This window comes from Chenopodium album, chromosome 2 (assembly GCF_948465745.1).
Source record: "Chenopodium album chromosome 2, dcCheAlbu1.1, whole genome shotgun sequence".
Taxonomy (NCBI): Eukaryota; Viridiplantae; Streptophyta; class Magnoliopsida; order Caryophyllales; family Amaranthaceae; genus Chenopodium; species Chenopodium album.
Genome location: NC_137835.1, coordinates 14,834,599 through 14,850,847, shown reverse-complemented (window position 1 = coordinate 14,850,847; position 16,249 = coordinate 14,834,599). Strand labels below are relative to the sequence as shown.

General features: G+C 35.8%; 2 protein-coding genes across 2 annotated transcripts; one reads left to right on the top strand and one right to left on the bottom strand.

The window, feature by feature from the left end:
* Positions 1–58: 58 nt before the first annotated feature.
* On the bottom strand, positions 59–1,969 carry LOC145583501 (gamma-interferon-responsive lysosomal thiol protein-like). Its single transcript, XM_081640715.1, has 5 exons — positions 1,558–1,969; positions 1,284–1,349; positions 705–845; positions 524–616; positions 59–442 (listed from the first exon to the last, which is right to left on the bottom strand). The coding sequence occupies exons 1-5, from the start codon at positions 1,840–1,842 to the stop codon at positions 233–235; spliced, it is 795 nt and encodes a 264-aa protein (XP_081496841.1). The 5' UTR covers positions 1,843–1,969; the 3' UTR covers positions 59–232.
* A 3,312-nt stretch (positions 1,970–5,281) lies between these two features.
* On the top strand, positions 5,282–15,240 carry LOC145596738 (ubiquitin-activating enzyme E1 1-like). Its single transcript, XM_081652945.1, has 7 exons — positions 5,282–5,437; positions 6,069–6,465; positions 7,552–7,769; positions 10,382–11,176; positions 11,977–12,845; positions 12,936–13,368; positions 14,442–15,240. Exons 2-7 carry the CDS (start codon positions 6,087–6,089, stop codon positions 15,036–15,038), a joined length of 3,291 nt encoding a protein of 1,096 aa, XP_081509071.1. The 5' UTR covers positions 5,282–5,437; positions 6,069–6,086; the 3' UTR covers positions 15,039–15,240.
* Positions 15,241–16,249: the final 1,009 nt, after the last annotated feature.

Here is a 16,249-nt window from a genome sequence, read left to right as displayed (position 1 = left end):
TGCTATTCTGTTAATTTTCTGTTCTTAGCCATTCTATAATGAAGCCAATTAATAGAACTTTTGATTAAAAATTTGCAATAGAATTCACAATCGTGCGCCTTTTCTGCACTCATACATTAGTTGATACTTCAAATCAGCAAGCTAACATATGGGATGTGTCACAAGCTAAGCTCACTACTAGGCCAGGCCTTAATGCCTTTTGCCTTGAAACTTAGTGCTTCATTTTGGCTTATCAGTTGAACACTTCTCTATTCTGCTGAAGAATTTCAGTTGGCATAAATGAGGTCAAGTTCTGCTGGCCTCCTACATAGCTCACCTGTTGAGATGTATCCATTGCCTTGTCACCAAACGAGCTGATCATGAACTCTGCCGTACTACAAGCTGCAGGAATTGACGTGCCTCTGTATGCTTTGCAGATGTATGCGATGAAATTTTGGTAGTCCTGCAACCACCCACATTAGATTACACATACTTGAGAGCTAGCGAGAAAGGGCATGCTAGAAAGAAAGGGAGAGAATTACACCTCACGGAGTGGCTGATTGTTGACAAGCACCCATGGCACGTACTCGTGGGGTGGGATTAGCTGACTAGTTTCATATGCATACTGTACTTCAAGCTGCAGAATCATTCAACATGCTAAATATTAGATTTTTGACAATTTATACCAATCAAACAGGAAGGAACTGTCGAGCTGAGTAACTAACCACTCGACCATTTCCTTGATTGTAGCAGTCGAAGATGGGCTTGGAATCAAGTGATACTTTATTGAAGCAACTTTGCCACTCCGCTTCTCTTTGCTGATAAGCTAGACTTTCTATGCATTGGATCAAGAAGTAGTGCTTGTTCTGCCACAGATGCAAATTTAATCATGTCATTATCTTGCTAATAAATTTTTCTTCCTACTCTTGACAGTTTATTTAATGAATTCTGCCTCCATCCTTTATATCATTGCAGTTCTAGTTTTGCACAATCTTGGAACCTTACTTCCACTTGATCTCTGACCTTAACTCTACGGAAACAATGACAACCAATATCTTGGCTCATGCAGTCTATGGAAAAACAAACACATGCCTTTTATGTCAGTGATTTCAACACTTGGACGGTGCAAATAGTGTGCGAGTGAGAATGCACTTCCCCGTTTAAACTTAATAGTTACATAGACTATTTTGAGACCTCTTGAAATACTTGCCATAGATTTACAGAATTGAAATTACAAACCCTTTTTATTTAATTTTATTTATTTTTTGTTTATTAATTATTTATAAGAGTAACAGAGGTCTTACAACATCAGGATAAGCATCAATGGTACAAGCTTCAACAGCATTCAGCAAACACTCTCCTGATCCATGCTGCAAAAAAGAAAAAAAAAATTATGCACAAATCCATAATAATGAATGTATGTCTTTTTTTACTATGATCTATTGATTCTATACGCGCATATGCCTAAATGAGGCTCGTTGAGTAGTTCCCCTACCTAGGCCCTCACAAGGATCGGAAGGTGTCATAACATGAATTTTCGATACGTAATACAACATAAACATCAAAACATACTCGTACCTGACATTGGAAATAGCCAGAAGGCTCAACAGCAGCATTACCCCAAGGAACCAACCTAAGATTGACTATGGAAATGAGGCCATTAGAGAAGAGTTTTACCAAATCATGGGCAATAAAGTACGAACAATACGGGCAAAGTGTCTCGTAATACAAAGTTAAATCAACCTTCTGATCATTAACTTCAGAAAATTGAGCATAACATGAACAAGAGTTATACTGAAAGAAAAATACGTGAAGAAGAAGAAATAAAAGAAATGTTTGATGATGATACACATGAAAAGCCATTGAATAACTCTTATTGAGTGTAAATGAAGCTAGCTAGTTTTAAGGGTAGCTTTGAGTATGACATTAATAAAACAGGGTTTTTAGGGAAGTAAAGAAGTAAAGAGCATAGATATGATATGAAGAAAAGAACAAAGTGTAACAAAAGAAGAAAGGGTGCTTTAAATAGACATGATGTATGTATTGATGTATAGTTCTGTAGATATCAGATTACTTACTAATGTTACTATCTTTATTTCATTTCAAGTTTTTTTTTATTTAAAAGGCATTTGTAAAGGAGACTTCATTCATCAGTTTTGCAGTTTTGACTGTATGAAAGTAGGGGTAGATGTAAATATTTATCCATACAAGATGTGTAAACTAACTAGTCTGAATTTTTGGATTCTGGAGTTGGTGTCACACATTGAAGTGTCATTAATTGATAACGTTTGAATGTCGTAGTCGGTCTTGACTCCTACGCATATTGTACTCCGTAATGAAATACGAGTATAATTTTGGTCTAAAATGAAGTGTGTATCAAGTATTCGTTGGATATAGTACACATCCACATCTATTAGAGGGTTACGACTTACGAGTTAAATTACTTCGTGTAGTATTACTTACAACTTGAGGAGAAAATTAGTTGTGCTTGAGGTAAATTATCATCAATTTAACACTAATTTAGTTAGTGTAAAAAAAAATTGTCAAGTAATAGTGTGAAATAAACTTTCAAAATATATTAGTTTAAAATAGAGTCAATTAGCTAAATATTTGCTACATATTTTAAATGTGCGGATCACAAAGAGAGTAATTTTTTCTTTTTTGAATAGACATAGATAATATTTTATATACAAATTTCAAGGACACATAGGTATTGTCTTTCATCCAACTATTGTGTAGAAGTATTGTGTAGAACGGACTCACGTGAGTCTGGTCATACAAACATATACAAGTATTTTTTATTCATTTAGTTTTATTTTCTTAGGGAAAAAATTTCTTAATTGTCAGAAATTAATTAATAATAGTCAGATTTTAGATTATAAATATCATATATTACATTATAAGTGTCAGAAATTAGATAATAATGGTCATATATTAGATTATACTTATTAGGTATTAGATTATAATTGTCAAATCTTAGGTCTTAATTGTCAGAAATTAGATTATAATGATCAGATATTAGATTATAATTGTCAAATAATAGGTTATATATATCAAATATTACACAATGGCGTCTCTGCCTCACCTTGGCATCATTTCCATGGTTATTTTCACCTCACTTTTAGTTGTCCTCCCTGCCGCCATTGATACTCAGTTATCAACATCAGTCTTCATATTGTCTTCATCTTCAACCTCACCTTCACCTTCCTCGACCGCCTCTCCTCCGCTGCCATTTCTGTACTCCTCCTTCGAAGCTCTGTGTGTGCCTGAGTTTCTCTATCATCTATACTCCATCACCAAAATCCTCGGCGAACTCGGCTTCGCTGACTTGCTATGGTGTCACACTTGCTCTCTTTGTCCTCCGCCTCGCACTCACCATGGCTCAGGGATGGGTGGGGGAGGGTCGTCGGCACCAGGGAATGGGAGGGAGAAGGTCGTCGGCCGCTGGAAGGGGCTGGCAGTGACAGTGGGTAAGGGATGAGAGTATGCATTATAAACCGAACTCACGTGAAACGGACTCACACAAAACCTTCTCTTCATCCAATTTATCAAAAGAGAGTTTTAAAATATGTATCTAGCCCCATGAATAAATTCCTTTTTTACACAATTTTAAAACACAAACTATTGGGTAAGTCAAGCCTGACCAAATAGTTTGTGCGGCGGAGGAGATGACGATGACGATAAAGACGAAGATGACGATGATGGGTGGATCTCCTTCTCTTCCTATAGGCAACGATGACGATGATGACATCAATTGCGAAGGAGAGAAGCGACGTCATTCATGGCGGAAGAGAGAGAAAGTTTAATTCTCGGATTTTTTGAAAAATGCCCAAAAAATTGAATTGGGGCTTTCTTATGTGATGTTTAATTGTTGAAATTGTTTGTCCCATATGACTGTATCTTGAATTGTAAGCATTTTGATGACAAATGCATGTATTTTGGTTGAGAAATGAGTAAGTTATGTTATACTCATGACCTTTATTAGTATAATGGAGGTTCCACCATTGTTATACATATCATCAAACAAGTTATACATATCCTCAAACAAGTTATATATATCCTCCAATCATTTATACATATCATCTAGTGGCTTGATGATATCCTCTATTAGTTATATGATATTATGGCTGGATGATATCCTTATTGGCTATATGATATCATTTATGATTGTCTATGATATTCTTTATTGGCCAAATGATATTCTCTATTGGTTGGGTGATATCCTCTTTTGGCTATATGATATCATGGCTGGATGATATCCTATACTGGCTATGTGATATCATTTATGATTGTGTCTATAATATCCTTTATTGGCTGGATGATATCCTCTATTGGCTATATGGTATCATGGGTGGATGATATCCTCTATTGGCTATATGATATTATCCAGTCATAATATTTTATAGTCAATAGAGGATATTATCCAGTCAGTACAAGATATCATCCAGCCAGTAGAGGATATCATTCAGCCAATATAAAATATCAAAAGTCTGTTTCGTCAGTTCGGACTGACGCAATATCTTCCCCTTTTAAAATTACTTGTAAATAAAGCTGCAATTATCCATATAGTTGGTTATATTTGTTACACAGTCACTACTTATAAATTAAGGAAAATTCACCTATATCTATCTATCTATCTATCTATTACTTGTATATAATTACAAGTTACTATGCATAACTTGTAACTTTAGAAGAAAATTAGTTGCACAGTGATTAATCTAGGGAGCCCCAGTTTATCTCATTGATAAACATGTTTCGTTTATTATCGGGAAGAATTATACGGAGTAATATCATAGGTAAAATTGCTACATGAGATAGCTGTTTTACCTTAAAATGGTTTCTTTAAAACGATATTTTCCATACATGGTATAAAATTATGTAGTTACTTAAGACATTTATAAACATCAATTATTATTTTTTTTTTTGAAAACTGATAAACAATAATTAATTAACTTTAATTTTCTATAAATGAATTTCATCAAAACATAAGGTAGTCAAGGTTAGAAAACATAAATTGACCAAAACAAGCGTACCCAAGCCCAATAAGATAAATATCCAGGGACTGAATTGGCTCTATCGCATCGGTTCGAATCCTACCATCAACGACATTTGTCTAATTTCCGAATTTCCAAGTGTAACTTTTCCCGCACGCTGCAACCTCTCAACATACAGTAAATTTTTTTTTCTCACACAAAACTTGTTCTGCAATAAAAACACCACAAATAAATTTACAGCACTAACCGTCTCCCATTTCAACCTCTCCATCCATAAATACCTAAACCACAGGTCCAGTCCAAACCTCAAACCCTCACTCCATTACCATTACTATACTATAAATATTTTAAACACAAAAAATATATCCCTAACCCAAGCAAACAAAACCAAACCCACCACCTCTTTCTCTCTCTTGGCTCCTTATTCTCTCTCCTCCATCTTCCACCTCCTCATCGCGCAGTCGGTACTTTCTCTCTCCTCTCTCACTTGCTTCTTTTTCAAGCTATTCTTCCATTAATTTTTCCACTTCTACGATTTTCGTCATTGTTGATTTTCGAATTCTTCATTTGATTCTTTGCTTTTCGTTGATTTTTCATGTTTTTTAAGCTTAATCGTCATTTTTCTTGAATTTCTCATTTCATTTTTTTTTTGTTGATTTTTGATTTTTTTTTTTAGCTCAATCGTCATTTTATGCTAGAATTTCTCAATCGATTTTATTATTTGTTGTTTATTTAGCTTAATCGTCAGTTCATTTTAGAATTTCTCAATTAATTTTTTGTTTGTTGTTTTTTAGCTCAATCGTCATTTTACTTTGAATTTTATCATTAGATTTTATTTTTTGCTAGTTAGTTTTGATGTTGTTTAACTAAATCGTCATCTTATTTTAGAATTTTCATCTGATTTTATTTTATGTTTGATTTGTTTAGCTAAATCGTCATTTTAATTCATAATTTTTCGATTGAATTTTTAAAAATTAATCAATTATTTTTGTTGATTTTTAACGTAATCGTCAATCGATTTTTGTTGTTCGATTATAATTTCGATAAAATTTTCTGACGTCTGATTATTGTTCAAATGTCAAAAAAATGGTGCAGAGAAGTTGAAAGCACTATATGCTTCCAGTTAAGAGAGCGGTGGCAGGAGAGGCTGACGACGAAGTTGTGGAGGTCACCGCCTTCAACGTTGCTCTCAAGAAGCCTTGTTTGATCTCTACTGCTACTGTTGCTTCTTCTTCTAATTCGTCTTCTGTTGATTTAACGGCGTCTGCCAACGGTCACAGCAAAGGATCGGAGAACGGTGAATCTGAGCGTTCCAATATGGGTTTCGGTGACGGAAATGGAAAAGGAACTAATAACAACAACAGCAATCCAAATGACATCGACGAGGACTTGCACAGTCGTCAGCTCGCCGTCTATGGCCGTGAGACGATGCGTCGTCTTTTCGCCTCTAATATCCTAGTTTCTGGTTTGCAAGGCCTCGGTGCTGAAATTGGTATACTTATTGTTTCTCTTTCTCTTCTGCTCTATCTACTGTAATTTTTTTTTTTAATTTAATTCATTTTATGACTTTTTTTTTTTTTTTTTTTTTTTTTTTCCATATATTGTTATTTGTATTATGTTATACATGCAAATATGCGATAATTTTAGGTTACTTGATTCATTTTAAAGATGGATAATCGTATTGTTTGAAAAGGGAAAGGGAAGGGTGTTTCACTGTTTCTTACTTTTATATGATTATACTATTCAAAGATAAATGTAAAGATAAGTAGAATTTAAAATAATAGCAAAGGAAAGATCAATGATCATTGTGAATATAGTTGCCTTATTTACCAGTGTTTCGAAGTGACCAGAACTTTGACTTATCTCATTTTGAATTGAGCATTTGGAGGTTGGTTTTTATGTGATTTAAATCTACAAGTGGTTTAAGAAGTTTTGGATTGGTACTTTGGTAGTAAATTTGAGTAAAATAATCTGCATGAATAGGCAAATTTTAGCAATGCCTTGAAATGTCTGTATGTGTGTTTAGAGTTCAACTAAATTGCGTTTGCAATATGTTGATATGACGATATATTGTGATTTAACATTTTATCTAATGTTGATATAATGATATGGTGTTTGCAATATGTGTTTTTGAGTAGCTAAAAACACAAACTGCATGGTTTTATTAGATTTGCACTTAAGTGATTGAATATTTGAAGTAGTGAAAAATAGTAGTGTTTTGTATTTTGTCTATAGTTGATGGAGTTGAGTGAGAGGTACATATGTTCATAAGTGGAGGTAATTTGAGTCCATTAGTAAATGAGTCTAATTTTCTCTCTCCACATCACATGAGTCTCTATCTTTATTCCTCTCTATCTCTGTCCTCTTCTTAAAATCCGTGTTCCATCCCCGTGTTGCATTATTTGGGGAACAGAGGAAGTACTAATTATCCAGTTTTTTTTTTTTTAGATAAGATACTAGTGTTGGTGCATGAATTATTCTTGCATGTATCATTGTCTAAAAGCTGAGCATCATTCATCATTTGTGATACTATATGCTATATAATTACGTAATAATGCTGTGAACATGGGTCTTGCAGCAAAGAATCTTATCCTTGCTGGTGTTAAGTCTGTGACATTGCATGATGAAGGAGTTGTGGAGTTGTGGGATCTGTCCAGCAATTTTATATTTTCAGAGGAAGATGTGGGAAAGAATCGTGCCCTTGTTTCTGTTCAGAAGTTGCAAGAACTGAATAATGCTGTGGTTGTTTCTACGTTAACCAATGAAATAACGAAGGAAAAGCTTTCTGAATTTCAGGTAAAATAGCTGACAGATTGAAATCGCCTACTTCATATTTATATCCATACAGCCTGACACTTAATTGCTGCATTATTAGTGTAGGGGTCTGCCCATTCATCATGTTTTAGATGATTAGAACTTTAGATTTTGCATGCGCCTTGTTTGTGTGCTATTTGCAGTACATTACTGTTTGGCTTGCAAATACTTTTAAAGCCATTTCATCATTAATGAGGGTCTGATTGAGCTGATTAGCATGGTTTGTAAGCACTCTGTACAATTCAATGCTTATTTAATTTTGTTAGTTCTTGATTATATTACTCCTGCAAAGGGTACTGTAGTACAGTATGACTAATAAGAATCTTAAGATTAAGGAGTGTGATATTGGTAAACCTCATTATGGATTTTCATTCAGGAAATTTAATTTTTGACCGCTCCAACTCTTGACATTTCTGATTTACTTGAGAAAAGGCGTAGCTGTATAAATCTCTTGTTGGAAAACATTGGTTAGGCAATTGATAATTTTGATGTAACATCTGAGAGGGTGGGTGTAGCTACCCTAGTTTTGGTATTGATAAAAGACTCCAAATGTGTGTTGATGTATCATTGAAGTGTTTTTGTTGGCAAGCAGATTTTCTTCCTCGCCAAACATGAACTTATTTTGGCATGAGCCATTGAGCCTTGAGAGATGAGAATGTTATTTGTGGAACAGTAGGTAAATATGGTTATGACAGTAAAGCAATTGGGTTTTACACTATATAGGATGGAATGCCATTTCCTAACGAATCATGATTTGCCAGAGCCACTTATTTGTCCACGACCTGAAAGTACATCATAATAACTGTGGGGGAAGGGTATTGTTAAGTTCTTTACAATTCTAGCAGAGTTTTTTTTTTCTCCTTCCTTGGGGTGCTAAGTGCACCATATTTGAAGTTTCATTGGTAGTATAGGCATTTGTTGCAAATTTATCACTACTATTAATCTCCAATTAAAAATTTTCCAAATTCTGTTTCTTCCAAAGTGTTTCTGTTTATCTATTGTAATTGCTATTTTTATTGTATAACAGTTGAACAGGTGTTACAAACTTACAACTCTGATGACAAAGTTCAATAAGTTGGCTTTCAATAAAATAAAAAGCAACATCTTGTAGATAGATTTTCTGTCTGTCCATCATGGCTAGATGACAGGGAATTATCAGGATTAAACTTACAATGCAACACCCACATGAAGTTGAAATCCTTGAAAATATAAACAACCTTAACTGTCAGTCTGCAAATTGATATGGCTATGTGATTCAAATAGTGCTTTAAAGCAATTTATTTCATTGAATATATGGATTGCCTATCTTCATGAATGCCCTTAAATCCTACACATAAGGTTGCCTTGTAAATTGTAATTTCTCTTATATTATTCATCCTTTTTGTCGCTCTTAGTTATTTTACTTTTCTGATATGATTTACAAGCATAAATATGCCTCTCATTACACAAATGGGTTTTTCCAAACATACCTTACATAATTTTTTTACCAATGCTATGTGTATCTATAAATAATTCTTCAATGTATTATTTAAAGCAAATGCAAGTTTTGGTTTTGGCCTTTTGGCTCTAATGTTATACTTAGGGTAGATGAGCTTGACATTGGGGCTAATCGTACTTTTGTTTCTGTTGGATGACTTGAACATTTGGTTTTCTGCTGCAGTTGATGTTACTGATGAGGTTGATGGTGATGCTGAAAATTTTGTCAGTTGCTTGTAGTTGTTGAACCGTCCCTTCTCTGATGTATACCCATTAGCTTTTCCTGGTTAAGCCTTGCTTCTACTAGCGCTACATTGCCTTCCTTCAAATATGGGTTTTGCATAGATAGATAACTGATTTGATGTTTTTGTGACAGATTGAATATTGACTAGTGATTTAAGTTTTTCTATTTAATATGTTAGTTTTGAAAACACAGCCAAGTTATTATAGAAATTGGTTTTGGGTAGGAAAAAACCAAGCAATGCTGGTGCAGACTTGCTTGAATCAGTGCACTAGTGCAGCACACAATTTTGTGCAAAAACAAAATTATCATCCTAGCAGTACTATATCTATGCAAAAGGATTACTAATACTGACTGACTGTATGTAGACTGATATGAATTAGCGTTGTATTGCAGAAAATGTATGGAAATCTAGTTAGTCTACTAGAAATTTTACTAATAGCTGCAAAAGAATTATTGACCGAGTGAGATATGTAGACTGAGAAATTAGTGTGTGTTGCAGATGATGTATGGAAATCTAGTTTTTTTAATTAGAAATTTTACTAATAGCTGTAAGAGAATTACTGACTGATTGGCCTTATGTAAATTGAGATGAATTTGTGAGAGTTGCAGATGAAGTCAACATCATCGATGTTGAGGGGCTGGTTTCTTATAATTGATTTATTATGCAAAGTTTGTAGATGGCATTTACTTCTTTCCCTCCAAAATACTGGTGCTTGAATAGTTTGCAATGCCAGAAATGCTCTTTTGTTGTGAATACTGGCTGTCCTGTTAGCTTCTTTATGGATGCTTTATTGAGTGTTTAGCTCCTGTTATGCATAATTATCATATCCAATTCCTTTGTATTATATCTTATTCCTCTGTGTATATATTGCAGGCTGTTGTGTTTACAAATATCAGTCTAGATAAAGCAGTTGAATTTGATGAGTATTGCCACAACCATCAGCCTCCTATTGCTTTCATCAAGTCAGAAGTATGTGGCCTCTTTGGCAGTGTCTTCTGTGACTTTGGACCTGAGTTTACTGTAGTTGATGTGGATGGAAATGATCCACACACCGGTATTATCGCATCTATCAGTAATGACAATCCTGCTCTGATTTCATGTGTGGACGATGAGAGGCTTGAATTTCAGGATGGGGATCTGGTTACGTTCTCAGAAGTCTATGGGATGACAGAATTAAATGATGGAAAGCCTAGGAAAATCAAGAATGCTAGGCCCTACTCATTCACTCTTGATGAAGATACCACAGGTTTTAGCCCATATGAGAAAGGCGGTATTGTGACGCAGGTGAAGCAGCCAAAGGTGTTGAATTTCAAACCACTCCGTGAAGCTCTTAAGGATCCCGGCGATTTCCTACTTAGCGATTTCTCAAAGTTTGATCGCCCACCGCTTCTTCATCTGGCGTTTCAAGGATTAGATAAGTTCATATCAGCATTTGGTCGGTTTCCTGTTGCTGGATCCGAGGAGGATGCTCACAAGCTTATATCTTTTGTTAAAGAAATTAATGTTAGTTTAACTGATGGTAAGCTTGATGATATCAATGAAGACTTGCTTAGGCAGTTCGCTTTCGGTTCAAAGGCTGTTTTGAATCCTATGGCTGCAATGTTTGGCGGCATTGTTGGGCAAGAAGTTATAAAAGCATGCTCTGGGAAGTTCCATCCACTCTTCCAAGTTTGTTTCTTCATTTCACCTGAATTGCTGCTCATGAACAAATATGAGATCATGTATGTATCTACTGTGACTAAATGGGACCTTATCCAAAAAATTACGAAGTTTTCGTTGTACTCTATGCTTTGTTCCTCGCATAACAATTTAATTACAATTTTCCGTTTTGCTTTCTTTATTTCTGTGCCCTCATCTCCACCCTCTCTTCTTGTGGCATGGTTTTCTGTTTCAGTGTTACTTTACCTAAATTTCCTACATATCGCATTAATGATCAAATCGACCTTTCCATTTTAAAATGGAATCAGTCAGATGCATGTTTAAATCTTGGAAGTTTTTGTACAAGTAGCCCTCCAAATTTGCTATTGTGAAACAAGAAAAATCACGTTGAGTTGCATGTGTTTAGTGTTGATGTTTAAATTATAGGCATCCCCGTCCTACCCTCCGATCACACACAAAATAAGTAAAATAGTTGGTTTTAATCTTTCTGCCACCTGGCCATGCATCTCTTCCTCAAAAATCTCTCTCTCCCCCCCCCCCCCCCCCCCCAAACAAAAAAAAAAAAAAAAAAAAAAAAGTTAAAGTTAAATCAAATCTCCCAAAATTGCTTGACTGGTTGGGTCTAACCTTTCTGCCACCTTGCCATGCATCTCTCTCTCTCACCAAACTCCAAATTTTCCGACCATTTCCAACGTATTGTTTTCTCTCTTCTTGGAAATCGCTGAATAGTTGTACCCATATCAATATTTTCCAGCATACCTTTCATTTGGATATTAATGCATTTATGTTTGCATTGTGCTTGTTTGCAGTTTTTCTACTTTGACTCTGTAGAATCTCTTCCCACTGAACCACTGGATCCAAGGGATCTGAAGCCCTTGAACAGTCGATATGATGCCCAAATTTCTGTTTTTGGAGCCAAGCTCCAGAAAAAGCTTGAGGATGTAAAAGTGTTTGTTGTTGGCTCTGGTGCTCTGGGTTGCGAGTTCCTGAAAAATCTGGCTTTAATGGGGGTGTCTTGTGGAAGCCAAGGGAAACTAACAATAACAGATGATGATGTTATAGAAAAGAGTAACCTCAGCAGACAATTTCTTTTCCGTGATTGGAACATTGGGCAGTCAAAATCCACAGTTGCTGCAACAGCAGCTGCTGCTATGAATCCACATCTTCGTATCGAAGCTCTTCAAAATCGTGCAAGCCCTGAGACAGAGAATGTCTTCGATGACAATTTTTGGGAAAATCTGAATGTGGTTATCAATGCTCTGGACAATGTCAATGCTAGGCTTTATGTTGATCAAAGGTGTGTGTATTTCCAGAAACCACTTCTCGAGTCAGGGACCCTTGGTGCCAGGTGCAATACACAGATGGTTATACCTCATCTGACAGAAAACTATGGTGCTTCTCGTGACCCACCTGAGAGACAGGCACCTATGTGTACTGTCCATTCTTTCCCCCACAACATTGACCATTGCTTGACTTGGGCACGCTCCGAGTTTGAAGGATTGCTTGAGAAGACACCTGCTGAAGTAAATGCCTTCCTGAATAACCCTGATGAATATGCATCTGCCATGAGGAAATCTGGTGATGCTCAGGCTAGGGAGACCCTAGAACGTGTGATTGAATGCCTTGACAAAGAGAAATGTGAAGACTTCCAGGACTGCATTACCTGGGCACGTTTGAGGTACTAGGGCTTGGCTCATTAGTGCTCTTTTACATTGTTGATATGTTGTCTCTCTAATGAATTAACATTCATGTATGCTATGTGTTATAGGTTTGAAGACTACTTCTCGGACCGCGTGAAGCAGTTGACATTTACATTCCCTGAAGATGCTGTAACCAGTACAGGTGCCCCATTCTGGTCTGCTCCCAAACGTTTTCCACGTCCTTTGCAGTTCTCCGTGGAGGATGCAGGCCACCTCAACTTTGTGGTGGCGGCATCTGTATTGCGTGCAGAGACTTTTGGTATCCCAATACCTGACTGGATCAGATCTACCCAAAAACTAGCAGATGCTGTCAGTAAAGTGATTGTTCCTGATTTTGAGCCAAAGAAGGATGCGAAGATTGTTACGGATGAGAAAGCTACAAGCCTTTCTAATGCTTCAATAGATGATGCTGAGGTGATTGAACAATTGGTCGCTAGGTTAGAGAACTGCAGGGGCCAGCTCTCTTCTAGTTTCAGGATGAACCCAGTGCAGTTTGAGAAGGTAAGCATCATTTATTACTACTGGCCATAGACATGCATAATATTTCTATTTCATACCTGTATAATTGTTTCTAGATGTTGAATCCATTACCATATTGTTGTCTTGAATTCACCAAAGTAGATCTAATAAGAAATGAGAATCAATTTGGCCCATTAGATATTTAGATCTTCATAATTACATGATCACGATGTTCATTAATGTCAGTTTCTTGATTTTGCAGCAACTTTGTTTCATGAGCTTTTTTATCCTCTACTATTAAATCAAATGAAGAACTCCTTATATATCAATTTACAGCAATAAGATTTAAGAAGTTTGTTCTCAATGTTTTCTTTTCATTACAAAACTAATTGATTTGGGTTACAGAAGTTCATCATTGGAGTTTGATTTTGTATTAATACAATTTACTTCTATGATCAATTGTTTTACTTTAGACTGTACTTCTATGGTCTATTGGTTTACTTTAGACAGAGGTAGTTGCTTCTTGATTCTTAATATAAAGGGTTAGAATTAAATTGCATAATTGAATTGTGGGGCTTAATTTTCCTTTCACTTTTAAAATACAAGTAGTTAGTCTTTCTCTCTTTATTTTATTTTTTTTAGTTTGCTATTATTATTACTTTTTTTTCCTTACGTGAAAACAAAGAACCTAAGTTTATCACCTTAATTTGGGTTTGGCATTGAATTTATTCTGACATTAATCTTAGTCTAGTTGACTATTTTTTCCCCCTGTTCTTCGCTGTAAACTTTGTTTTCTTTTTGGGCTAAGGTACATGTTAATGAGTAAAATTGTAGTGCAAGTGTTCATCTCTAATAATTACCAGTAGTGAATATCTGTTTGTACGAAGTTCTGAGAAGCTTCAAGATTACGGTGAGATAATATGCCAATGATGGAAAATTTGTTTATCGTTCCACACCAATTTTTGTCAATGCTTTATAAGTTATATGGCTTATATCAACCTTCTATTAGCTCTAGACTCTTTAGTCTTGTACTCTGCATTTTTTGAGGTTATTAATTCCCTGTATAAATATACTTTAGTTATGTATGTACTGAAAAGCTTACAAAACATTGGCAGGATGATGATACCAATTATCACATGGATATGATTGCTGGACTTGCTAACATGAGGGCAAGAAACTATGGTATTCCTGAGGTTGACAAGCTCAAGGCAAAGTTCATTGCTGGTAGGATTATCCCTGCTATTGCAACATCCACGGCCATGGCTACAGGTCTTGTCTGTCTGGAGCTCTACAAAGCCTTGGATGGAGGTCACAAAGTGGAGGACTACCGCAATACTTTTGCCAACCTCGCACTCCCTCTATTCTCAATGGCTGAACCGGTCCCACCAAAAGTGATCAAGCACCAGGACATGAGCTGGACAGTCTGGGACCGTTGGATTCTGAGGGATAATCCGACATTGAGACAGCTCCTTGACTGGCTTCAGAACAAGGGGCTTAGTGCTTACAGTGTATCCTATGGCAGTTGCTTGCTGTACAATAGTATGTTCCCGAGGCATAAAGATAGAATGGACAAGAAGATGGTTGATCTTGCCAGGGAGGTCGCCAAGGCTGAGCTACCTTTGAACCGTAAGCATTTTGATGTGGTGGTTGCTTGTGAAGATGAAGAAGACAACGATGTTGATATTCCCCAGGTCTCGATATATTTCGAGTAGTTCTCATATATGTTTTTTTTTCATGGCTGGTATGGGAAGTAGGATGTGGAACTTTTAACAGTACACTAGTATATCTGCAATGCTGAGAGGTTGTTGGAAGGCTTAGTTCTTGGTGATAAACAAAAAAAATGGTGCTGGAAATTATGATCTCTAGTCTTTAGACATTTTTTATGGTTTGATTCGGCTAATCTTTCTATTTTAACCTTGCCGACAAGTTTATCTTGTTGATCTTCGGAAGGCATTTACCCTTCTGTCTAGACTTTTATGATAGGTATTGAAAAATTCATCCAGGTTGAGATAATGTTGAAGATGGAAGAGCAGAATTCAGCCCTTTGATGTCATAGACATAATGGCCTTATTTGGCTATTAGCAAGGATATGGTCGATGGCCTTCTTGCTTGGCCTTTTTCTTTTGATGCCAATTGAAAGATTTAAGGTTAGGATAGATCAAGAGCACTTGAAAGAATAGTATTAAATCATAAACTGAAAGATTAGTACGCCTAATTAGGCTGAATAGATTAGCAGAATTTTGGAAGAATGCTGCTGTAATGCCTGTAATAGAGAAATCACAAGTTGCCGATGAAAGTAGTAACATGACAAAGGTCATCCGCAATTAGATTTCAAAAGTTTTAAGAACAATGATTTTTTCTCCTAAATAAATTTTGCTTATTACTGTTGTTAATTTGTTACTTATGGCTAGTTGAGTGTAAGGTGTGAGGATGGTTTACTATAGTGATTTTTTATTTTTTAGAGTAAAGATGAAATACCCTATTGAACCGACTCCTTTCACAGGTGAAGTCAGTCTAGCTCTACAGGTCAAAGATTAAAAGTAGAGGACTAGAGGGGGGAGGAAAAGGAATCTCATTATTCCTAAGCAATTGTAGTTGGTGGGGTTCGAACTTATGACCTCAAAGTCACAAGGTGAGTTTCCCACCAACTCTAACTCCTACATTCTCATAAATTAAGCCGGTTCAGCTCTGCAGGTCAAAGCTTGAAAAGAGCATTGTAAGTTTGTAACGAACATTAATATGAGCAATCAGAAAAGATGGAGATGGAGATGAAATAAAATCATGTTTGATTCTAGATGGGAGAAAAACAAAACAAAATATTGATGAAGGAGAAACTGAAAGAATGATTTTTTGTTTTTGCTTTTTCTTAAAAAAAATTCATTACTTTTTAAAAAAACTAAAAAGTCAACCTAAATTCCAAATC

Bases quoted from the DNA above. Each gene is read 5' to 3' on its own strand.
- LOC145596738 (XM_081652945.1), top strand. From the start codon at position 6,087: ATGCTTCCAGTTAAGAGAGCGGTGGCAGGAGAGGCTGACGACGAAGTT. The intron at 12,846-12,935 runs GTACTAGGGCTT...TATGTGTTATAG, and splicing joins ATTACCTGGGCACGTTTGAG to GTTTGAAGACTACTTCTCGG. The intron at 13,369-14,441 runs GTAAGCATCATT...AAACATTGGCAG, and splicing joins ACCCAGTGCAGTTTGAGAAG to GATGATGATACCAATTATCA.
- LOC145583501 (XM_081640715.1), bottom strand. From the start codon at position 1,842: ATGGCTTTTCATGTGTATCATCATCAAACATTTCTTTTATTTCTTCTT. The intron at 846-1,283 runs GTAAGACCTCTG...CATCTGTGGCAG, and splicing joins TTGATGCTTATCCTGATGTT to AACAAGCACTACTTCTTGAT. The intron at 617-704 runs GTTAGTTACTCA...ATGATTCTGCAG, and splicing joins ATCAAGGAAATGGTCGAGTG to CTTGAAGTACAGTATGCATA.